This window comes from Macrobrachium nipponense, chromosome 6 (genome assembly GCF_015104395.2).
Source record: "Macrobrachium nipponense isolate FS-2020 chromosome 6, ASM1510439v2, whole genome shotgun sequence".
In the NCBI taxonomy this organism is placed as follows: Eukaryota; Metazoa; Arthropoda; class Malacostraca; order Decapoda; family Palaemonidae; genus Macrobrachium; species Macrobrachium nipponense.
Window position 1 is genome coordinate 95,128,854 of NC_061108.1, and position 27,500 is coordinate 95,156,353.

The following is a 27,500-nucleotide window of genomic DNA, read 5'->3' on the forward strand; positions in this document are numbered from 1 at the left end:
TATAAGATCCACTGTAACTATACAATAGCAAACTGTATTACAGTACATTATATATAATGTACTGTATTACAGTATATTATATATAAAATACCCATTATATATAATTTTTCTCCGTATCTTTAGAAAACCCGAGTTATTGCCCATTGGTAAATGTACCTTAGCAGAGATTATTGTATTAACGAGAAGCCACCAATGATTATCGTTCATTTTTCTATGGTTTATGTTCAGATTTTTCCTTCATTCTTCCCAACCCCTAGTAGCCGCAATATATCAGGAATTATAGGGCATCAAGGATATATTCTCTCCGTAAATATATCATAAGTACATTCACGTATATGCATATATTCACAAAATTACAATATGAGAAATGTATAAAATGCTTTCTCGATTAGTGAAATAAATGTAGCTACACTGACGCCATTCGCTGTTGAGTTGAGTGACCCCTAATGAATACCTAACATCCTTGGTACATAAGCTCCCCAGACCAATACTGAACCAGTGTAGACCTTAGGAGTTTCGTGTGACTGGTGCTATAGGCCTAATGATTTTCAGACTGCTCAGGTAGTGGGTGAGTTCTGATTGTTCTGATGTAAGGAATTTAGGCTACTAAGTCAACATTGGGGCACTCTCATTCTTTCAGTGCCTAGGGCGGTGAAAATGGGTGTTGGAGCGGTTGGACAGGAAGATAAAGAGTTCTAAAAAAAAGAAGAAGAAGAAGAAGAAGAGGAAGAAGAAGAAGAGAGAGAGAGAGATGAAATATGAGGAAGGTGGAACTGAGAGAAAACCCCACAGTTGCACTAAGCAGGAAAATAGTCAAAGAGGCTGGACAACAATGCTTAAAGAAAGGAAACGCGAATGGAAAAAAAATGCTAAAAAGAGGCTGCAGTAGGGACCAAAAAAAAAAAAAAACTGGGAAACACCCTTTAATAATGCCTACGGTGTACCACGTGAGATGCACTGACGGCCCTAACCCTCTGCGGAGGAGCTCCGTAGGAGTCCATCACTTTTCTCCCTATGAGCGCTGTTTCTAGTAGCACACTCTTCTGCACGAGTCCTGGAGCTACGTCAGCATCTGGCTTTTCCGGGTTCCTTCCCAGGGATCTTGGGATCGTGCCTAGTGTTCCTATGCGGAGTACAGTTTCCACTGTCATATCCCTTATCCTTATTTCTTTCTCAGGCCTTGATAACTACAGATTTTTTTCTCTTTCTTTCACTCTGGTGTCCCATGGTATTGAGACATAAATGAATGATACTTTGTTCTTGATTTTGTCAATCAACGTCACTTATTATTATTATAGTTTCTCCATTTGAAGACTCGCGCTACTATGAGGATTTTTTCATTATTATTATTATTATTATTATTATTATTATTATTATTATTATTATTATTCAAAGAAAACTCATAATCACAATTCAATAAAATGGGAAAGTAAATCCATAGAAGTATGCCTGTTTGATTTTGTTATATCAAAATCAAACAGGCATACTACTGTGTATATACTTTCCATTATTATTATTATTATTATTATTATTATTATTATTATTATTATTATTATTCTCGTCCCTCCTTAGATCTTCACTGGTAACCCAACAAACTCCTTAGCACACACTCACACAAAACTTATCGCCCGACGACAACACGAGATACCTGCTGCCAATAAGGTAGAGATTTTCAATATCAATTGGATGAGAGGCGCAACAGACAACGAGCGATATTGGAAAAGCCCCACTTTATGAGGGTGCCATGCAGGGAAAAGGAAACGAAATTCGAACCTATAACAAATGTCCCAAGACAAATTTCTTGTTTTTGTCACTGGATTGCTCTCTCTCTCTCTCTCTCTCTCTCTCTCTCTCTCTCTCTCTCTCTCTCTCTCTCTCTTTTATCAAACGAGATTCAACGCAGTAAAAAATGGTCTACAGACACATTTCTTTTTGCCACTGTAGGAGTGTTCTTTCTCTCACATATTTTTTACCATATAGAGATCAGATGTTCTCTCTCTCTCTCTCTCTCTCTCTCTCTCTCGCTCGCTCAGGAAATGTTACTTATATTTCACCGACCAAATGATTGAGACGCTCTCCAGCAAAATGGTGGAGAATGAACGATAGTTTTCATTACAACATAGAATGAATCGTGAATACCCTTACGAATCCTACCATTAAATCAGGTTTAGCTTTTTAAATGTAGCATATTAAACTAAAATAAGAATAGGAGCAATCTTCCCGTTATATAAAGGAAAAATTACGTAAAGGAGAAAGTACGTCAGAAGTTTTTCTCTGAAACGCCGCACTTGCAAAATTGCATCTGGGGGCTGCTTAGAAGTCGAGATAAAGAATAGCAGTTACGTGGCTGCGGCAGAACGAAAAGGAAGACTGTTGGGACATGCTGCCGCAGGAATCTGAGTCTCTAAGCCATTCTTTTTAGTTTTCTGTAAAAGAAAACTAATGAGATGGTTTTCTCTGTCCATGCGCACATTTTCTATCCTCCCTTAAACCTTTAAAACTAACAGGGCTAGAGAGCTACAAACTGGTCTGTTGATTATCCACCCTTCAATCATCAAACATACCAAACTGCAGCCCTGTAGCCTCAGTATTTTTTTCAAGGTTAAAGTTAGCTATTGTCGTGCGTCTGGCACCGCAACAACACAGGCCGCCACGGCCGCCTGAAAATTTCATGGGCCGTGGTTGAGAGTTTCATACAGCATTATACGCTGTGCAGAAAACTCGATTGCGTCAAAGAAACTTTGACGCATTTTTTACTTGTTTTCTCGTAAGTTACACTGAGATCATCGCATCAGATTCCCGACTGATTGATTGATTATGAAATTTAGGTCTCGAAACTCTACATGTATGTGATTGCAAATGGAAAATACTAATTAAAGGTTTCTTTATCGATATACTTACTCTGTATACGGCAAAACATTCATGCAAGTAAACATATTTATTCTCAGATAAATTAGTGAACAACTGTGAAAAACATATAGATAAAAACGAAAACTCCAAGATATTGTTAAAAATCGCTGTTATTAAAAAACTGCATCGATCAGAATTTCGATAAGATGATCATGGCCCTCATTATCCCGACTTTCTCCAAAAGAAGAAAAGTCTTTCTTAAGACCGCAAAGTGGTCCATTCACAAAGCAAATACCTCATAATTAAGAGGTCTAAGTTGCTGTGGCTTAAGACCTGCCTGGAAACAAAGGCTTTGAAAGTTTATAAGTGGAACTCCCGTTACGAAACAGCAGTCGATCAATTCTTGACACGTTACGCATCTCTACAAGATGAATAGCGGTGTCTCACGACCACCTTTACTGGAGCTTGTAAGATACCTGGAAACTTCTTGGGAAACACCGTTTCAAGTCTTTTCCCAGTGAACAACATGAATAACAAGTCAAGAACTCTTATGGTTTTCTTGTTGACTCTTGAAATTGCTCATCCACTCATAAAGTCTGCCTTCCTGAAGGTTGGGCCTCTTAACTGTGAGCATTCCACTACCAAATGTACTGGGGTTTGAGTCCTGAGAAGTGTTTTTCTTATTTCAGTGTCAGTTTATTGTAAGCAAAGGCCGTCTTTCCATGATTCTTGGACAGGATGTAATTATCAATTCCTCTTGTATTTAGCAATGGTTGAAGTAGTCCTCCTCCAGAAAGATTTGGTCCTTTTCATCTTTGGCTTCGTTGATTACTTGAGTTTAATGTGATGCAATATATTTTAATTTTTAGGATTCACTTATTAACAGTTATACTTCAAAGAACACAATCTGATTATGTTTATTATTATTATTATTATTTCCAGAAGACCGTTAGTTTGCAAAGCAAAATTTGACAAAATAAGTTAGCTTAAAAAAATAAATTGATTAATCAATTAATAAATAATGATTAGATAAATGAAATAACATCGACCAACTTTTGGAAGATATAGGTCAGCAAAACTCTTCATCAAAGGGAAAGAACTTCTAGAGACACAAGGTCTTTTCCAGCCATTTTAAAGTATGTGCGTATTAAGGTCATTCGTTCGATGACTGCAGAAATTAAATTCTACGTAGGGGATAGATTTATAAATAACACTTGTCATAATATAATGCTTATAGTGCATTGATATACAGGTTTAGGCAGATGTAACATTTTGGGGCCTTTTAGTTGAGAGGTTGATGCTTTTACGCTTAGGGGAGTTCAACCTTGATATTGAAGTCCCATGATAAATGCTAACTCTTATTTTGATTTCCCCTAGAGACAGTTCTCTCTAGGAAAATGGTCTATTAGGTGACCAATGCGGCGTTGCTCGGGAAAACTCTGAATGAGTCTACGTGTAGGGGAAGGGGGAAGGGAAAGAGTTGTTCCTTTTATCCAGGTATTACTGTGGTGACTGTTCTTGTGACTGTCACTTTTATCTAGATATTACTGTGGTGACTGTCACTTTTATCCAAGAATTGTTGTGGTGACTCCCTTTTATCCAGGTATTACTGTGGTGACTGTCCCATTTCAAAAAACGGGTATTACTGTGCTGTCTGACATCTTTAACCAAGTATGAATGTTCTGCCTGTCACTTTTAACCAGGTATTACTGTACTGCCTGACCCTCTTATCCAGATATTATTGTGGTAACTGTCCGTTTTATTCAGGTATTACAATGCTGTCTGTCCCGTTTAACCAGGTATTAATGCACTGTTTGTCCCCTTTAACTGGGTATTACTGTTCTGTCTGTCCCTTTTATCCAGGTATTACTGTGGTTCCTCTTTAACCAGGTATTGATGCACTGTCTGTCACCTTTAACAAGGTATTACTGTGCTGTCAATCATTTTTATCCAGGTATTACTGTGGTGACTGTCCCCTTCATCCAGGTATTACTGTTCTGAGTGTCACTTTTTCCAGGTATTACTGTGGTGACTGCCCTTTTTATCCTGGTATTACTCTCCTGTTTGTCACCTTTAACCAAGTATAACTGTGCTGTCTATCCCCCTATCCAGATATTACTGTGGTGACTGTCCCTTTCATTCATAAATTGCTGTGCTGTCTGTACGTTTTTATCGAGGTGTTACTGTGGGGAATTAAAAGCATTTTCAATAATATATTTCTATGGAATCAAGTACATGAAAGGGATATGATAGACTCTTAGAGTTTATTTACCACATAAGGGAAGGTGTATGTGAAGTGGGGGAGGAGGAAGGTGAGGGGTACGGTTTTGAAACCTACCCTATGATCTAAGTTGGGTCAAATGATTGTTAAGTTCCAAATTTTCTCTGTGCAGTGTAGTCAGTGTTGTTTAAGATACTTTTTGATTTTAGTCTGTGGTAATCATTTTGATTTCTCATTTATTTATATATATATATATATATATATATATATATATATATATCTATATATATATATGTATATATATATATATATATATATATATATGTGTGTGTGTGTATATATATATATATATATATATATATATAATATACTATATATATATTATATATATATATATAATGTGTTTATGTGTGTGTGTGCGCGCATGCCTGTGCATGTTGTAATTCTTTTAATTGTGGATTCATTTATTATCCTTCTGGAAAACTTCGTGCCATAATGAGAGGCATTTCCAATCACTCGAAGAACTTAGGAGTCACAGGTAAACAGTCAAGAGAAAAACACGGAATGGGCATAAGGATCTTAAAATAACGTGAAAGACGCACTTTTATTAACCTTTCCCTGTATTTTGAACTTTAACTTCTGGACACCTTTTCCCTTTCCTTTAAAAGCTCTGACAAGCCAAAGCTTTGCCGTTTTGACTTGTTTAAGTTTCTCTCTCTCTCTCTCTCTCTCTCTTCTCTCTTCTCTCTCTCTCTCTCTTTTCTTTTCTTCTCTCTCTCTCCTCTCTCTCCTCTCTCTCTCCTCTCTTTCTCTTTAGTATGTGGTAATCAATTTGAATTTTCGCTCAGCCTGTTGTTAAAAAAGCTTTACTGTTTCATTGATTAAAAAATATAATTGTTGAATGATTTTGTCAGTTGAATACTATTATCAAGTTCCATGCATTTGTATATCACAATCATGACTTCTACCAATAAATATAGAACAGTTATCAGAACGTAAGCCTATAAGGCTACTTGAAGGTATTTTCCAAATTCTCCAATTTTTGATTCATTAACTTTCTACTTCCACGTCAATCTCTTTCTCTGCAGCTTCCATCAAAAGCCTCAGACAATCGGCCACAAATTTCTGGCATGGCCTAAGGAACCCTTCTTCCTTTAATCAGAACCCTCTTATGATTCTAATAGGGTTCAGGTGGACCTCATTTGAGGTCACTTGTACGGGAATTAGGAATTCCAGAAGCGTGTCCTGACGTCTTATGCCAAGAATGAATAATTTGTTCTACGTTACTGAAGCCTGAAAGGTCCCTCTATTCGGAGGCATCTGTTATATTTATCTGGTGAAATACGCATCTATTATAATTATCTGGTTAAATCTTCACTCTGACCTTAAACGAAATAAATCGTGTAACACAAATTGTAAAAGGAAGAAGCGTAAGCTAGATCAACTTTACGTTATTTCCTTCCTTTGGTTAAGTGCCAAGGGGCGTACCGAGGTCCTTCCCATTATGTGTACACAAAGTTAACAGCGTTTGCCTTCGTCTCAAATCCCCCTTGAAAAAGATCGTCGCGTGTCGCAGATATTTTAGCTCCCGCCCCAATCCTCTTAACAACGATCATAACAGGACCAAGAAAGAGCGTTTTCTGGTCCCTCTAACGAACTACCCTGTTGCCCGCCATTATCCTCGGAGTACTTCGAGGGCACTCGATAGTGCTCCTGGTATTTGCGGACTGTCTGTGCCTCGACTAATGCCATCTACTGCCACTCGTTCAAGGACTCTCAAGGAGGAAGTCTTTGAAGTCATTTATCAAAATGGAGAGCCACCTTGGCTCGTTAAACCCTTGCAAATTAGATTTACTGGCTTCGCACTCTCATCCTCTTCGAGTATGCTCGTGTTTTATTTGCAGAATTGTTTGATGCCTTTTCGGGGTAATCGATGTTTTCTCTCCTCCAGGAAATGGAATTCCACTCGAAACTGGATGATGACATTTCCAGGCCTTTATTTTTTGCCCGGTTTTATTTTTCGTAGCACTATTTTTGAAAAAGAAATCGTAATGGCAATAAAAACCTATTCTTTCAACCCATTCAACATGAAGCTGATTTAGGTGACAAATATATACCTGTACAAACTTCTATATTAGGATTATTAGCTTACAGGATCTGTCTAATCACTCTCTATTAATTAATTAGTTGCAACACATCACTAAAAAAAGTGTTTTTGTATAAAAGAGAAAGTACCCCTTTCTGCACGCCCTTACTGATAACCAAGTTTGATCATCTAATGTAAGTTTAATGCATTATGTGTACTATTGCTCTTCCTACTATTACTATTTCCTGTTTTTTAATGCAGTGACATCTGTCATTTCGCCATCAAAAACCTCACCAGTGTGTTTCAAGCCCTAAAAAGTATGGCCTTTTTACGTTCACCTTTTAGCAGTCTCTCCTTTAATCGTCTTTTAAGGTGAGGTCTTTTGTCTAAACATCTAAAGACTTTGGCTAAGAATATTTGATTAAACCCTCAAAATGTTCTTTGCTTTTCTTCTTTTTCCTTTTCTTCACCACAAGGCTCCCTCTAGGTTGTATACATCTAGAAAAATACCTCAGTTTTAAGTAGAAATTTAGAATCTTTAGTGTCCAGGTCGAGAAATTTCATTCTCTCTTCTCTTTGTTTTAATTTATTGTTGTCATACGAAATAAAAAAAGAAAGAATTTGCCCACTTAGATGTCACAAATTGCTTTTATGTGGATGTTATTCTGTCGCTCTTTATCGTCTGATAAAGATTTTACCTTGGATTTCTAATATTAAAGAGGTTTAAATAAATAGATTCTTATAATAAACCTTCACTATTGGATTATATAAATCGAAAAAGTCTCTCAGTTCAAGAGAACGTTCTTTTTATCATTAAAAAGTGGGAATTTATGACGCAAAATTAAATGTATAGGAAAACACCTTCACAAAATCAATATATAAAATCTAATGTGAACAATATTTAAGTATATTAATTACGCCAAAGAGTTTAAAGTAGCTTACTCATCCACTTGCGTCTTTCCGTGCACAAATACTTCAAAATTTTTTTATAGAAACTTTAAATATAGTTTGTGAAAATCTAAGGAAAAAGATAGTGAGGTTCAATTGCAGATTCAGTCTTTTTTATTGCTTTTTAAACAAAATTTTGTGGGAGGTATTTTTTTGTGGGAGGTGTTTTTTTTTTTTCTTCTTTTTTCGTGGGAGGTTTTCTTTTATTATTATTTTTTGTAGGAGTTTTTTTTTTGTGGGAGGTGTTGGCGATTTTATTTGCTGATATATAAGCTGCTAATACGATTTCAGAGCGTTTTGTTATATCGTTAGAATGCGTATAATACAGTATAATTGAAAAAAGCAAAAATAACAGTGCTTTTGCAAGTTCTTAAATCTTTTGATGTCTCAATTTTTAAATACCCCAATTGCTCGCTTAAAGTTAACATCGAGATATTTCTTGGTCTCCAAAGAGCGATCACACGCAGGAAACAAAAACTTCTTGGCGTAGATTCTACCAATAAAGATCATAGCAGAATTCTTCAGCTTCCCAGGACTGTTGCCCATTTGCATTTGTTCTGACGAATGGGGACAGTAGCCTTTGAAAAATAAAGATTTATGCATTGTTATAATACATTGTTTAAAGCAAATCATTTTACTTAAGAGGATTCCTTATGTATCCTGCAAGATGTACATCATTACAGCGTTTGTTAAAAGACAAGTTTTGCTGTATTTTTTCTCTTACAATTGTTATCGGTTTTAATTATAATGATAATTATAATAGTGACTACTATAACATCTGCATAATTTATGTCAAATCGTAATCCTTAATAAGAGTCCTTATGTGTCCTGCAAGACGTATATCATTACAATGTTTGTTAAAAGACAAGTTTTCTTGTATTTTTTTTTTTACAACTGGTATCGGTTTTAACTATAATGATAATTATAATAGTGACTATTATAACTTCTATATAATTAATATCATATTACTATTGTTATTCTGGTTGTTGTTTTACTTGTTTTTCCAGCTGCGAACCTTATAACAAATATTATTTGCAGGTTTATATTTTTTGATGCCAAGCTTCACCTATTGATTCTCCTTGGCCCACAGCCCAAACTCTTACAAAAAAAAAATTAAAATAGTAGTATTCGAAGATATAAAAAAGAAACCCACAAATTCAATTTGTAACTTGTTTACTTCTAAGTATTTACATTAAGTTTTACTCCACACTCGAGTACTTTCAGGCCCTTCTGTGGCCCATTCTCAAGAGATGTTTGGGATGTTAGCCTGGGTCAAGGCCCAGCAGTCTTCTGGAACTTCTCGTTGTGCTGTCATTTATGCGATGGCTGTTCTGGTTTTCTTGAGAGTTGCCAATCCCCTCTTGTCGCTCTGATATCCTGAGCTGATGGTCAATGGGATTCACCCTTGTGGTAAGGGTGTGGTCACCGAAAGTCTGTTGGGCAGGAAACCTAATCTCCAGGTCAGCAGGGTCAATCTTAGCTTCTTTTAATATCAAAGCTCGGCTTATGGGATCTTCTGAGGTAAAACCTTTGTTTCCTTCAATTACTTTGATCTCTCTGATAAGCGCACCTTCTACTACCCTCCTGTGACTAATTTTGTTGCTTTTGTATATAAGCCTACTGTTTTTGAAATCCATCCTATGGTCATTTTCCCAACAATGTCTAGCTATAGCACTCCCCTGAGAGTTAAGCTGTACTGCCCTTCTATGTTCTTGGACTCTAGTCCTTATTCCCCTACCTGATTCCCCCACATATCTGTCTCCACAATTATTGCAATTGATTATGTATACCCCCGCTACATCATCTGTATTACTGTCTTCTCCTTCCAATTTATTTTTACATACTTTAAAAAACAAAGTATGTAAAAATAAATTGGAAGGAGAAGACAGTAATACAGATGATGTAGCGGGGGTATACATAATCAATTGCAATAATTGTGGAGACAGATATGTGGGGGAATCAGGTAGGGGAATAAGGACTAGAGTCCAAGAACATAGAAGGGCAGTACAGCTTAACTCTCAGGGGGAGTGCTATAGCTAGACATGTTGGGAAAATGACCATAGGATGGATTTCAAAAACAGTAGGCTTATATACAAAAGCAACAAAATTAGTCACAGGAGGGTAGTAGAAGGTGCGCTTATCAGAGAGATCAAAGTAATTGAAGGAAACAAAGGTTTTACCTCAGAAGATCCCATAAGCCGAGCTTTGATATTAAAAGAAGCTAAGATTGACCCTGCTGACCTGGAGATTAGGTTTCCTGCCCAACAGACTTTCGGTGACCACACCCTTACCACAAGGGTGAATCCCATTGACCATCAGCTCAGGATATCAGAGCGACAAGAGGGGATTGGCAACTCTCAAGAAAACCAGAACAGCCATCGCATAAATGACAGCACAACGAGAAGAAGTTCCAGAAGACTGCTGGGCCTTGACCCAGGCTAACATCCCAAACATCTCTTGAGAATGGGCCACAGAAGGGCCTGAAAGTACTCGAGTGTGGAGTAAAACTTAATGTAAATACTTAGAAGTAAACAAGTTACAAATTGAATTTGTGGGTTTCTTTTTCAATCTTCAGAAGAAAACTGAAAGAAGTTTTTGTTTGGTTCATTCGAAGATATCTTCTGGGCAGGCATCAAAACAAAAACTTATACGGATGCAAGTATAGCAATGACATTACTAGCCATTACGAGACCTATTAATCGCCATAACAAGGTAACTGAGCTGTTAACAAAACTGCGACAATTACGTTGTGAGCTGTTATTATTTGCCATGCCAATGTAACCGACTTATATATATATATATATATGTATGTATTATATATATATATATATATATATATATATATATATATATATATATATATATATGAAATTAGATACATAAAACTTCCTTAAAAAACTCAATACTAAATAGATGAAAATCACGAAATAAAGTCAGATAAAGCCTCCATGGATATATCATTCTGGATTCCCAGCTCCACTTGGTGATACAGTAATCCATTTAATATCTTTTTTCTCTGTCTCGACTTTTTTTTTCTTTTTTTTTTTTTAGACGTGACAGTGCCCCATCTCCTCGCTCTAATTCCTCCCGTTCTCAATTGTTCCTTTTCCCATCTACCCTTTTTTCTTTGCATTTTTAACGAAGCTCTGTAGCCGTCCTTTCATTTATCACGGTTAGAGAATCCATCTCGATTGTCCCCCCTTCTCTCTCTCTCTCTCTCTCTCTCTCTCTCTCCTTCCTCCTCTTCCTCTTCTCTCCTCTCTCTCTCTCGCTCTCTATTCCTTGCTTCCTCTCTCTCTCTCTTTCAAATTGGGATTCAATATTTTCTCCTCTCCATATTCATTTCAAAATTTCACCTCTCTCTCTCTCTCTCTCTCTCTCTCTCTCTCTCCTAAAATAAGGCAACGTGTAAAGTTATAGGAGTGTCAAAGCTTTTCAATGGGTCTATTTTATAGCGCGTTTTAACTGGCAGTAAGAATTAAAAAAAAACATTACAAAGAAAGGATCCCACCTCTGAAGGAGGAAATCTTAAAACGAAAACAAATGAATGTTGCAGATATAATATAATCATCATACTTCCTGGCTGTTTATATTTGAGAAATATGAAAAGTTCTATAGAGTCATTATCATGTGTATGTTTATAGCCTGCAGCAGGAAGAAATAGAATATAAATGCATACACATACATAAGTCGGATAAAGTTACTAAACTAATGCTCTTCTCCTTGGCTGTAACCCTCCAGAGTCGCCTAGTCACCAGGTATGTAAATTGAGACTTAGATCAAATGGGAAATTTACCTTAATAGATGAATGTACTGTACTCCAGCTACACTCGGTTGGAACTTGAAGGAGATTATTGCTTTTGCCATATTCTTTTACCCACATTCCCGTTTTCCATGGACAAAGGTGATAATGTAGTAATGATTCTTCTGGTAAATATGACATTTCCTCGTGTATGAATAATTATAGATATAGTTAAGTAACTGCGGTTCACTATAGAAGGAGGATTATCTGTCACTTACTTTCATTCTTTGCAATACGAAGGCAGAACGCAACGACCAAAATATTATACTGTATTTTTACCAAACACAAGCATTCCAATAGATCTAGAATACGAGGAATGCAATAGCAAGCTACCGTAATTTCTTAAAAATTACACATTTCTGCATTTGACTTGCCTTTGCCAAGGATTACTGTTTTTTTTCCGACAATCCGGCAAGTATATTTTAATCATGGGTTATTTTATGGTCATTTAGCGATGTATTTGCGTATGCATGCAAGGTCTAGACCTTCTATACATGTATATACACACTCAAGGAAAGCAAAACGATTTAACAATTAATAGAAAGAAGGAATCAAAAGAAGATACAGTACCTACTTCAATTTAGTTTATTTGCCCCTATTCATTATTATATAATATATATTTGTGCGCGTGCGTAGTACGCATGTATTCATTTATAATATGATTTGTGAATTTTTGTAAGTAAGATCTCGCGTGATTTTTTAACACCAATACCAAAAAATTCGAATACGAAATTTTTTGGCAAGCAAATAATTGAACGGTTAATTTTTCAAAATCATTTAAAAAAGTGTAATTTACCATTTTCGGTTTTATTCTGAGTAATTTTCATTTTGTCTTGCATGATGTGGATCATCATCAATCAGTTGGCGGAAATTCTCCGATTTTATGTGCCTTCACTCGCTCCTTATTTATCTTTTCATAAATTTTGTCATTAACTTTCATTCTTGTTCGGTTGTAACTCCCTCAACCCATCCTTCTTCGCTGCCTTTCCATCCGTCTGTTCCATCTCTCTTCCTGTGAATTGTTCTTCGGTGTCTCCAGCTGCTTGTTATTGTTACTTTAACGTTTTTCCCCATCTCTGCCTCTTTCTATTTCCTTAATTGTCCCATTTACCTCCCCATCCTGTCCACTCATCTCTTCTCCTCCTCTTCATCTTCCTCTTCTTCCAGTCATAAGTTCTAATCCACCTTAATTCCTCTGAGCGCTTTAATCTCTATCCGTAGCTCGTTTTCATTAATTAGAAACCCGTGGGACCGGATCATCCCTCTGACCTCTCTCTCCGTGTTTTAACTTCATATCTCTGATACCCGGAAGCTACCAGTTCTAATAAAATGGATGATACAGGCGTCCGTTTGTTTCACCTTTTCTATTGATATCTGTTTTCGTCATTTTCGCTCTTTCTGTTCGGTTTAAATTATTGTTTCAATATTCGGAGATTTCAAAGTCAGATCATTTTCTTGTTTATTTTTTTTTCAGCGTGTAACTGTCAGCCTCCAGCTACTGAAAATGTTTTATAATTTATGCTTAAATGTTCAACTTTAACTTTATTAATTATATTTGTTCATTTTCATGCTTTTTTTTACATTTATTTGCGTCTCTGATGACATGTCCTTATAATGTAAGGAATATTTTTTCCGATTTGATGTTTAGAGTATGTAATCAAAGTCCTAAGACTTGAAAGTGGTCACCTGTGGTCTAAATAAACCTTATGCTTGGAAAGTTCTTATATTGTTTAAAATAATAAGTTGTAAACATTATAATCCTAATTCTTAACGTAAATTAAAATGTGCTAAAATCTACGGTCAAATAGAGCCTTCTTTCACCAACAAAAACTAAAGTAAAATCTCTATATTTTATTAGAAATGTAATTTCTCTTTACTATTCAATATGCACATTACTGATTTTTTATGTTCTTTCTAATCGATATATAATAAATATCCTATCCTAAAATCCCTGTATCTTTAACTCTTATATTGTATGAACTAAAAATCGCAAGTCTTGCTTCAAAGACAATTGTTAGACAGCTAATGAAGAGAATTTAATATATACCACAAAACTCACTGTATAACCTCGTCTGTATATATTTGCCGTTTAAAAGGAGAAGGTAACAGAATACAGTCCCTCTAAACCACGAAAAGGCGTCAAATTAACCGAAACCCCGATTCAATTCGGGATGAAAAGGGACCGCCGTGTATCAAAGAGTCCAGTGATCGGAAACCCAACAGAGCTGCTTTCCGTAAAGCGACCGAAGCCGGGATTTGTGAGGGTTCGGAGAGGACTTCGAACTCTCGAGCGAGACAGTGCCACAAAACGACTAATCCGGAGGAGTAAGGCCATTTGCGTTCCCCCTGTTCAAATAATTCCTGAGTGTGAACTATTTGCTCGCTGACAACTCATCAATTAAGGTGTTGTTGGGGCTGCAACTTAATCACTGACTCAGTAGGGGCTGGAACGGCTCTCCTCGTTTCTCTTCGTTGGGTCCTCTTTCTTTCTGTCTGTGTGTTTGTCTTTTGCCATAAGACACAGCGTCATTTTACAGTTGGAGAGAAATAACCTAACTTCTCTTTATTCTTAGAGACTTCAGGTCTTTCATGCCTTATTGTCTAGAACGTAATTAACCATCTGTTTATTATCATGTCTAGTTACGTGTACACATTTATCAATGTTTATTTTGTGGCAATATACACACTATACATACACATGAATATGTTTACTACTATATATATATAATATATATAATATATATAGGGTATATATATATATATATATATATATATAATTTATATATATATATATATATATATATATATATATATATATATATATATATATATATAAATATATATATATATATATGTGTGTGTGTGTGTGTGTGTGTGTGTGTGTGTGATGTTGTGCATGTGTATTGCTAAGTACATTTATCAACTACTCATTTTAAAATGAAAACCTTATGCAAAACACTCCTTTATTTCTTAATACAGTTATTCATTTCAAGATCAACTCTTTTCTATCATTCACATTTAACATCCACACTTCACTGCGATAAAGGAGAGTTAACTAAACAGTCCCAACATGCATCCCAATTGGAGTTCCTCTCCTTCTGATATTTTGCACAGACCACTCACCTTCTGTGTTTCACTATTTATTCCTCACTACCTATACAAATCAGCCATAACCATTTTTCAACAATCTGTATTTATACTCAATGCTACATACTCATGGTTACTAGTACCCTCGTAACATTATTATTCGCAGTATTGATACAGCCTTGCTAAGACAGACAGAAAGACTCAGTATATTACAAAAGGTGGCGCTAAAGAGTTTGCTAGCACCATAGACTATTCTTCACCAGAGCTTACGTAATAACCAGTCAAATCTGAATCAACCGGTTAGTGTCAGGCCAGGATCGAACCATTGGCCTTGAAAATGCGAACCTATCGCTCTTCTACAGAGATATAACTTAGTCTATATGCAACAGTATAAAGAATTCTTTTGATTTAAAAATGTAAAAAATATGAACTGTGTCATTATAACCAATGCTGATATAAATCTATATGTGAAAAACAGAAGTGAAGTGTTAGTTGAATCTGTTCATCAAAACATCTAAAAATGGGTAAGCAATCATCTCTCCACTGCTCACCATGATTACGTGCTACATATTATATACTTTTTATGACTGACGCGCTCATTCAGAGCTAATTTGCTGGCGAATCGTTTTCTGAATTCGTCAATAATCAGTTCTAGTACTGATTATACAATGAAGCATGAAAACGAAGATTGTCTACTTTGTTTTAACCCAGTCATTTTTGCATTGATGTTAATTGTTACAACTTTCAGGTATTTTTATCCATGATAGTGAAGCTATGCTTTGGATGTTGGCCAGAAATTAATTATATCTATATATATATATATATATATATATATATATATATATATGATATATATATATATTATATATACATATATGTATATATACATACATACATATATATATATATATATATATATATATATATATATATATCATATATATATTATTCTATACATATATCATGGTATAATATAATATTAAGTATTTATATTATTATAACTACCGACATACAGGTTATAGCTATTATAATATATATAGTATAATTATATATAATATATATATATCTAATATATACGATCTAAGATAATTATAAATATATATCATGGCTAAAAATACGTGAAAGTTGTAACAATCAACATCAGTGCAAAAATAACTGAATTAAAACAAAGTAGACAATCTTCGTTTTCATGCTTCATTGTATAGCTAGTACTATATATATATCTATATATATATATATATATATATATATATATATATATATATATATGTATTGCATCTGTGTGTATAATTATATATATATATATATATATATATATATATATATTATATATATTCATACATATACATTCACACATATATATTATACACATATACGTATGTGTACATTACTTATCACGCACATGTGCATACTAAATTAATGCAGTACATTAACGCTGTTCTGGAATGTATCCCACCGTAATTGAGCATGATCAGGCAAAGCCGCATTTTCCAATAAACTGAAATATGGCGATCAGCTCAAAGATGTATTCGGAGAAGAGGCCCCGGGTAATTTTCGTAGGAGATCAAGTGGGATTTCCCGTGAGAGGCAAGAAAGTGTTAAACAAGTATGGATGGTGAAGGATAAGTGGATGACCCGGGGTTGTTGGGGGGCGGGGGTGGGGTGCGTGGGCTGAGGGCCGCTGGTGTTAGAGATGTTGGATGTAGGCTACGGGTAGATATATTTACGCAGATGATACGTAATTACGTTACAAGAAAATTGCGGAATTATAGTAATGGCAGACGGGTGGAAATTACATTTTATAGAAAATGTGTCTAGGAAAAGAATAAAGGTGGGAATCGGTTTCAGTCCTGAAAATTCCAGAGTGGGAAGCTGATGTTTAAATTGCGTTCTAGTAGATAAAGATATATTTATTTCCATTTTTATTTATTGTAAGTTAAATAAAAGGAAAAATGTAGATTCTATTCACACATATATTCGGACATTTTAAAATAAAAAAAAATCATGCCATCATACACCAGTTTGTTTATATGTATAACGATGAATACCTATTCCCATTAAAACAGGATGTTAGAAAAAAGAAAGTTATTATAAGTGTAATTACATGGTCTCAGATTTAAATGAAAGTTGGAGAAGATACTCAAAGTATAACTCACGAGTTCTCTAATTATCTGTGTAATTACGAATGTACGTTTTGCCAAAGTTTAGTCTACTGTTAGATGTGGACTGGATTGTTCTTGGAAATAAAAAAAATATTTGTAAATGATCTCGAACATAAAACACCCGACTAGATTACATGACCGTTACAAGTGATTGAAAAACATGGAAATCGTGAAATTATTCAGTGTAAATTTCAACAGTAAAATGTCACTAAAAGTCATAATTAATATAAGAGGGAGAGCTTTTTATGGACAGAAATATTTTCCTCAGTAACTTTGTATATACTGTTACACTTACTCATGAAGGTTATCGTGCCTAATCTGTACTACAGAGTCATTAGTGAAACACCAAAAGCAAAGGATTTTTCATAGAATGGTTCTCTACTTTTGTTTTGTTTTGTCTATATTTTCATCGCAAGTATGATATATAAATAAAAATTCGTTTATTAGCTTTCCCGGGAACTAAAAATATTAGCCTATTTTACATTGGTAATTTTGTCTAGTTCTGAAGCAAACATAAACTCACCCTAACCCCCATCCCCAAAAGCCCAACACTCTCAACTGCATATGTACTTACTTGTTTTCTTAGTAAATTTGCTGTGGTTTATAAAATCTACAACTTAAGTACCTACATAATTAAGCATATGAAAACCTTCGACAACAAAATAATCTTATCCAATTTTAAACTTCAGTTTGCATTGATGTAAGAAAATTACACACACACACACACACACACACATACACACACACACACACACACATATATATATATATATATATATATATATATATATATATATATATATATACATATATATATATTATATATATATAGTATATATATATATATATATATGTGTGTGTGTGTGTGTGTGTGTGTGTGTGTATATACATATATATATGCATATATAATAAATATATTTATATATATATATATATATATATATATATATATATATATATAATATATATATATATATATATATATATATATATATATATATATATATATATATATATATATATATATATATATATATATATATATATATATATGTAGTAGATGTGTATGTGATTGTGCGTGAGTGTGTGCGTGGATGTTTGTAAAATGGCCTCATAACACCGAAAACAATATGTAATTCCTAACTGTGGTGGATGTCATTTCAATATGAAGAGATACACTACCTTGATTCTTCTCCTTCTGAGTCTGTGGACTCTGGAAGCCAGTTGTATGGTAGCGAGGGTCTCCTGGTAGTACGAAGCCGCTGGCGACACGTGAACCAGCATGGCTGCCACACACCTGACGGAGCCAACGCACTCCCTCAGAAGCCTGGGTAGCTTGCCATCTCTGGAAAAGGAAAATTGGGAATTCCATGGAATACGTCGAGAGAGATATCATAATGAATTGGGCACAGTGGGTTTCATTTCAAAGTTACAAGTGTGTTGTAAGCTTCGGAATTATAGAGTTTCCACACAAAATGAAAAGTGGGTGACTTGAAATTTGGAATACTTAACAATTGATTTCTTAGTCTTTTTTAAATAGTGGATGTCTTGAAAATATAAAAACCTGCACTATATTCAGACCTGCTACTATGAAGCACTGACATTTTTAATTAAGTTCAAATGCACTGAAAATATAAAGAAGCAGAGGAAATTTGGGGCAAATTAGATAAGCGATTTATGGAGTTTTGTCTTTTTAAATATTTTTTTTTTAAAGCAGTCAGAAACCTAGGCGAACCTCCTACGTATTAAACATACAGTTTTTTTTTCTACGGCAACTATGAATACAAATAGAGATGTATAAAGCCCTACGCTGGGGTTTCTTGATTAATTGTAATGAAGTACCAAGGCTAGGGGTAATTATCTTAGCATTCAGTATTATTAATGTCTAAAAGGTCCACCACTCTCTCTCTCTCTCTCTCTCTCTCTCTCTCTCTCTCTTAGCGCTGTATTTATAAGTTTGCCCTTGATGTGAATGAGGTCCTCGTTGGACGAGTGGGTTATGTGCTCGCTTACCGATTTGGTAGCCCGAGTTCGTTTCCCCGCTCTGCCAACGCGAAATCAGTGGAATTTATTTCGGGTGATTAGAAATTCATTTCTCGATTTGATGTGGTTCGGATCCCACGATAAGCTGTAGGTCCCGTGGCTAAGTAGCCAATTAGTTCCTAGCCACGTAAAAATATATAATCCTTCTGGCCAGCCCTAGGAGAGCTGTTAACCAGCTCGGCGGTCTGGTTAAACTTAGTCATACTATGCCCCTGATGTATGACAGTAGTTTTTTGTTTCGAATTAATCATATTATTCTATTTACGGAAGAAACCAAGAATAGTTTGGTTTAAAGATTAACCACCTCAGGAATTAAGCAAGGAACTATTGGGAACAATCATAGGTCTAATAGTAGAATTCACAGTAGACATCTCAGCAACTGACAAACTATAGCACATCTCGCTAACAAAAAAAGAGGGGGGGTAGGGAAGAGCTGGGGTCTGATGGGGCGGAGGAGAGAATAAGTCATAATCTATTTGGACCTTTTTGGTACCCATTTCATTCTCCATTAACTTGCAACATCTGGTCTTAACTTTCGCCGAATCGAGTCGTAAATCCGGATTTTTATGATCGATATTATTGGAATCCTCGACTATAAAGAGCTTAGGACCGCAACTATTGTTACGCGTAATTGAATTGCGTAGGTTCAGAGATGCACGACGAGAAATAAAATTCGCGAAATAAAGAGCTATTTGAAATTTGCTCCGGTTTATCGTTATTGTTAATATTATTTTAGGAAGGAGACCCCTCTCGTAAACGTTTTTCATTCAAAATTATGGCTGCATCAGTAGTTAAGTTTATGATAAATGTTCTCTGTTTTGCTAGTAAGTTTCTGTAGGAGGAAGGTCCCGTAATAACTGTCCTGTATTCATTCCATGTTTGTACAATCCCTGTAATGAAATGAATATTAGACAGTTAATCCGAGATCTCTTTTCAGCACAAAAAAAAAACAATTATCTGAAAAGCAGGGAAATCATTATGAACGAAAATCTGCTTATAGAGCCATAACTTTTAAAGAAAAATATCGTTTATATTCTTTTCTTTTCAATCAAATTTAATCACTTAACTTTTAGACAAAGCTTTCACTGGATCGAATATCTTTTTATGAAAGAAACATAAGAAGAGAGGAGAACTTGATGGAATTTAATAAAGAAATAGAAAACAAGTAAATAGAAGCCACTTGACAGAAATAATGACATATACGTACGAAAACGGAGCTCATCTGAGCACCTTTTTTTTTTTTTTTTTTTTTTTTTTTTTTTTTTTTTTTTTTTTTTGCCAGAATCACATTCCACGATTTACAAATGGTGAATCAACATTGTATTAGGAATTTTGGGACGGGCATTCAGCAAAACCCAGTGATAAATACGACTCGTTTAAGTAGACTCCCTAACCGATGATGTGTGATGTATCTGGCATCACACGACTCGAATGAGAAGCAATACGTGAGGTTCAGTTTATTAGAGCATGATGCAGAAAGACTGGGACTTGATTGATGACCTAATATGAGGTCCTTTTCAGCGACCAGCAAACCATTACGGAAGATACTGCTCTTCAATTGCAGGAATCTGATTGGCGGAAATGTTGGAATGTAATGATTTAGAGCAAAACCAATTACACGTTGGGTCGGGCCCTCTCATCTGTCTCTTGCTGATAAGAGCTAATGCGATGAAATTCTACGCGCCCTTTTTATTATTATTATTATTATTTTTTATTTGGTTGTTTTTCACTTTGAGTCCTTCGGCTGCTGTAAAATGTATGTCCAGTATGATATTGTTGGTATGATTGATTAGTTTCTTAGCTTTTAAACAATCAAGCATTTCATTTTGAAATTATTTATTTTCACATAGGCAAAATACCAAAGTAAAACGTTTGTCTGACTTTTGTCGTTTTAATACGTTTATTTGCTTGCATTGCAAGAACAGTACAATTTCATTGTGTACAATGCGTTTATTACATATATATGGTATATATATGATATATATATGATATATATGATATATATATATATATATATATATATTATATATATATATGTATATATACTATGCATACATATAATATATGATACTATATATATATATATATACTATATATATATATATATACATATATTACATATACATATATATATATATATATATATATATATATATATATATATATATATAGTATATATAGCCAAAATCAGCAGGGACCACTCGCTCAGTCACATTAAGTAGATGAAGGCAGGCAGGAACACACAGGAATTTGACATTTTGACATTTATTGTGTTTTAAATACGGTCTTTTAAATTGACTTTTAGATAACTATTTTTGATTTTTTAAAAAAGTTTTTAAAAATTATTTTATTTACATCTATTGTAGAATTCCCCAAGGATGCAATAATGTGTTGCGAAACGTCGGAAATAAATGTCAAAATGTCAAATTCCTGTGTGTTCCTGCCTGCCTTCATCTACTTAATATATATATATATATATATATATATATATATATATATATATATATATATATATATATCATATATATATATATATATATATATATATATATATATATATATATATATATATATATATATATATAAACACACATACACACTCACATATATATATATATGCATAATATATATATATATATATATATATATATATTATATGCATATATATATATATATATATACATATATATATATGTGAGTGTGTATGTGTGTTTATTTATATATACTCTTCTTGCTGATGTACATGAAGTTTTATTATTCATTCAGCCATACGAAGCTTTTGTGAAGCTATCACATCAAATTCTTTAAAAAAACTGACATTTCATGAATATCGAAATTACCCAGCCAATCGGCAATGCGACCCTAAAAGGCGATATAGCGAAATAATCCTGACCATTAAGGACGAATGAAATTCGTCCCACGCCCGACCAATAACACTTTATGCTAATGCATAACAGTACCGGCGGGCACCACTGCGCAAATAATAGCGACAACATCATATTAGCGAAAGCATGACATTAATATCTTGAATATGAGCCGGGACAAACCGCAGCCGAAACATTGTATTGGTCCATCAAGTTTTTGATCGCCAATATCTCGACCAATATGAGGCTCGCTGACGTTGACGCGATGTGGTGCAATATTGCTCGGAGGCAATAAAAGAGGAGGAGGCGAAGGAAAAAAAAGTCTCCTAATTCCTTCTGACTTCTTCTTTCGACGGTCTGCTCGTCTCCGGGGAGAAATTATGTCTTGCCAGAATGTGGTGTTCGTCGACGGAAGCGGAGGCACGCTCTCCGGTGTCGCAGTTAATTGAATTGGAGGAAATTAGATGTCAGCTATTTTCATTAGTATTATGCATATTACACACACACACACACACACACACCAACACACATATATATATATATATATATATATATATATATATATATATTATATCTATATATATATATATATATATATATATATATATATATATATATAAAATATAATAATATATATATATATAATATATATATATATAAAGATAAATGCCACGAAGGAAAAATAAACGAGTATCTGCTTCAGTAAAGTCTTTTAAGTCGAAAGATCTCGCAGACTCCTTTGTTTATTTTTCCTTCGTGGCATTTATCTTTATTTATGGATTTATCACGTTCCTAACTTTCGTGATTCTGTTATACTATATATCTATATATTAGGATATATATATATATTATATATAATATCTATATGTATATAATATAATACATAATATAATACGTGTATAATAAATATTATATATTAATATATATATATATATATTAGGTATATATATATATATATAATATACCATATATTTGAGGTATATTATATATTGTTATATATAATATATATATATATATATTAATTAATATATATATATACCTATCTATATATATCTCTATATATATAAGAGAGAGAGAGATTAGAGAGAGAAGAGAGGAAGCGAGAGAGAGAGAGAGAGAGAGAGAGAGAGAGAGACATTTGCTTTTCCAGGAAGCATTTGTATCCAGTAATCTTTTAAGTGTTTTAAAGGACCACCCGATTCGGTTTTATGTTGTTAAATTGCCAGATAAACAATTCAGTAAGTTCATTCTTCTATTCAGAAGAAGAGTTCTTAACGTAAATGACTTAATAAAAATTAATCACTATTAGAACAATATTATCCATAATTAAAATGCTAAGAGAGTGAAACGTAATTTCTATTACACTAGTAAAAATGAAACTACTGCTAAATAGAAAAATTAAATAAAAAGAAATCAGATTCTTAGCCAGTTTAGGTAGCGGTAAATATTTCTTACTTGTAAGGCAAATGTTTCTGCCCGTTGAATATTGCTAGGATGACGTTGCCAAGGGCAGAGAGGTTTAGTCTGGAAGGGCCTTTGCCTTTCTCAAGGGCACCGAAGTCCATCAGGTGAAGACGGCTGCGACCTCCGGCAACTTTATGAAAAGAGGTAAAACGTTAATATTAAGATAAATGCTCCACAGAAAATGTATATGAAAAAGGCATCATTTCCAGGAGTATTTTCAAAACTTCTTGTCTACTTTTTTATCGAACAACGGCAGTTATGAACCGTGGTTAAACCATTTGCGAATTATAATTCAGACCTACAAGCTGTTGTGCCATATTCATTACCATTGGCAAGGAGCTTTTGACAAGATAATTTGTGCGAATGATGTCGAAGAAAAATTAAGAACTAGAAAACATCAGTTAGTCGACTTAGAGCAATTTTATGGTTTATTCATATACGTTTATATACGAATATATATATATATATATATATATATATATATATATATATATATATATATATATATGGTATACCTATATGTATGCTTATATTATATATATATATATATATATATATATATATATATATATATATATATATATATATGTGTGTGTGTGTGTGTCAGAATGTCTGTTTATATGTCTGCCAGCCAGTACTGGAGAAGGTGTGCGTGTGTGTGTATTATATATTACGTACTACCAGGAAATATGTCAAAAGCTGAAACCCCATACCTCCTCCTTTGGCAGACGTATCGACCGAATACTGATATATATTCATGGTGAAGACGAAATGGGCCTGACGTCCCTGCTCGTCGACGTGTCTGTGGGAGAGAGCGGCGTCCAAGAGATGAGCTGCTCTTTCTACGGTGGGCGCTCTCACTTCTGCAGCGTGGGCAAGGAGCAGCGACGAACCACCGTCCTCCATCAGGAAGACGCCCGGAGACTGCTCACCTTCAGGAATCGAAAAGTCAAGGCGTAAGGAATTATTCTTAGTTTCATTCCATCTCTACAAGCTTTTAGTATTTTTTTCAGAGCTTAAACAATACTTTTTTTTCTTTAAGTCTTTATTCAATAAATTATTTACAAAATATACAACAAATCCAGAACTACATATATTTTCATCTAAAATACAATGCTTTTAATGTTACAAAAATTCTATGTGAAATACTTTAACAATTTCTCTTTCAAAATAGCCTCGATATCTCTGTTTTATTTTTTTTTATAATAGTAGCTTTTACTCTATTTATAATCAAACGTTCAGGCACACTCTTGTCTTTGAACAACCATATATTTACAATGTAACTTGACAAAATTAAAGTTGCAGTGTTCCTTTGTTTCCTCGATGACTTTTGGAAATCAAAATCCATCATTCTAATACTAAGATACACAAGAAAACAACACTGAGAGCAATGTCAGTATAATAACGGCCTATATGAAAACAGATGAATATATAAATAAACTAATAATATTCATTTTAATCTAATACAATTACTACGAGAAGCATAAAAAGCCAAAATATATATATTCCACAGGGTGAATGTAAAGCGAAAATATGACTAAAGAATCGCCCAGTTGCTTCCAGTGAATCTCCTTCAGGTCAAAGGAACATCAGCTATGTTGGTAAGTATACAAAGGAAAGTACGACACCTCATAACAAGGCTCTAAAAACGTGATAGGAAAGATAAAAGAAGCACAGGTAATAATATTTCAATGAATTTTCTTTTTAGTGTAATTTTATTGTATTTTTATTGTTTTTTTTCTTTTTTTGCAAGGCTAAGGTATAAGGTATGTAAATGTATATGTGTGTATACGCGTTTGTGCATGCTCGAGTGTATGTGCGTGTTAGCACTTAGTCACAAACCAGTGCACATATGCATATATCTTTCAGCGGGAAGATACTGTTACTGAGGTGACTAATAATGACTTGAAAGTGCATAGGCAATGTAGAGGCGTTTTATTATAGGTTATTACAAGGCCAGTAAATCACGTATCATTTCAGCTTAGTTTGTCATCACAAAATTTCTGCATGACGAAGCGGAATTATACGAGCACAAGTCACGACAAACCTGAGCCATCGAAATTGGATGAGCTCAACCTGGATAAATGTCTAGACTCGGTTGCAAGAAGGCCAGCGAGAGAGAGAGAGAGAGAGAGAGAGAGAGAGAGAGAGAGAGAGAATTCGTGGTGGGGGGTTGGGGGTAGAGGGGTTGAAAGGTTGCGGCATGTATAAGCAAGTGTTCCCAAAACGCATCTGTTCCTACGCACTTCGACCTTTCCAGCAGGAAGGATCGGCAGAAGTTTGGGTGTCCTAATATCATTACAGGGGCGCCACATGTGTTCAAGAGGGCCCTAGAGAACAATACCAATATCATAGCTGGCTCGCACACACGCACACACACACATGAGTATATCTCTCGTCTTCCTTGGAACAGAGATTTTATCGTTCGTTTCCTGGTGTCTTATTGGATTTTCTTTGCCATTGTTTTCAGGTGATTGGTTTCATTCATTACGGCCCACTGCCATCTCATTTCTTATTACCTCGCAAAATGCTTTATTTTAGGATCGAGTGTTTTCGTATTTTCAGAATCAGGCAACCGAAGATTTGGGAATTCTTTCGAGGTTTGTCACAAAATGGTTTCCAATACCTTTCCTGTATGTGTCGTTTCTACACTACAACCTTTACATTGGCTCTCTTTTATTTGAAGTGTTCTAACGAGATGGAAAGACTTTCTTGGGAAAGACATTCTTGGAAAGGGAGTGTATATATTTCTTGTGGCCTTGACTTATCTTATGATCTCGTTCCTTTCATGCCTTGACGTGGCTATTGTAATCTACAACCGTATAATGCAAGAGCAAAACTCTTTGTTTACTAGCTCGTTTATATTTCTTTATTTTTTTATTCTTACTGAAGTCCTTCCTCTTTATTCTTCATTTTTTCATATTGTCATCCTTTCTTTTAAAGCTAGTTAGCGAGTTAAAGATTTATTTTACACGAGGCTTCATTATTATAATCATTATTATAATGATTATAATAATGAATTTCCTCTTGATTTTTAATCACGTATGTTGTGACATAGAATTTGGTTTTTATTTTATAATGCTTTCATCTTTATGCATGGATATTGCTTCTGCTTAGACGGCGTGCAAATAGCTCGATCCAATATTTTCATATTGCCTTGGTAGGATGTGTTGACTCACTTAATAACAAGGTGCGATTCTGGAACTGTACTTGATACGATCCTTTTCCTTTGAAGATGACTGGAGTATTCTTAGGAGACGAAACTAAATCATATATTTGGGAGGTAAAGGTACACTGAGATTAAGTATTAATAATAATAATAATAATAATAATAATAATAATAATAATAATAATAAGCACTACACCCAAGAGCAAATACGGACAGACTATACATAACACGAAAGGAAGGAGGGAGAGGACTACTAAATATAGAGGACTGCGTCAACACCGAGAACAGAAGAGCACTGGGGCAATATCTGAAAACCAGTGAAGACGAGTGGCTAAAGAGTGCATGGGAAGAAGGACTAATAAAAGTAGACGAAGACCCAGAAATATACAGAGACAGGAGAATGACAGACAGAACAGAGGACTGGCACAACAAACCAATGCACGGACAATACATGAGACAGACTAAAGAACTAGCCAGCGATGACAATTGGCAATGGCTACAGAGGGGAGATCTAAAGAAGGAAACTGAAGGAATGAATAACAGCGGCTACAATATCAGGCCCTAAGAACCAGATATGTTCAAAGAACGATAGATGGAAATAACATCTCTCCCATATGTAGGAAGTGCAATACGAAAAATGAAACCATAAACCACATAGCAAGCGAATGCCCGGCACTTGCACAGAATCAGTACAAAAAGAGGCATGATTCAGTGGCAAAAGCCCTCCACTGGAGCCTGTGCAAGAAACATCAGCAACCTTGCAGTAATAAGTGGTACGAGCACCAACCTGAGGGAGTGATAGTG

General features: G+C 34.6%; 1 protein-coding gene across 8 annotated transcripts in view; it reads right to left on the minus strand.

Moving 5' to 3' along the window:
• Positions 1-27,500, minus strand: part of LOC135216362 (kinesin-like protein KIF26B) — a 618,765-nt gene that overhangs the window by 43,741 nt on the left and 547,524 nt on the right. For all 8 annotated transcript variants that reach the window (XM_064251608.1, XM_064251610.1, XM_064251609.1 and 5 more), the window contains 3 exons: positions 24,241-24,459; positions 23,519-23,657; positions 18,339-18,501 (listed from right to left, as the gene is read on the minus strand). In XM_064251608.1, coding sequence (XP_064107678.1) covers positions 18,339-18,501; positions 23,519-23,657; positions 24,241-24,459 — 521 coding nt within the window. The remainder of the gene's footprint in view (positions 1-18,338; positions 18,502-23,518; positions 23,658-24,240; positions 24,460-27,500) is intronic.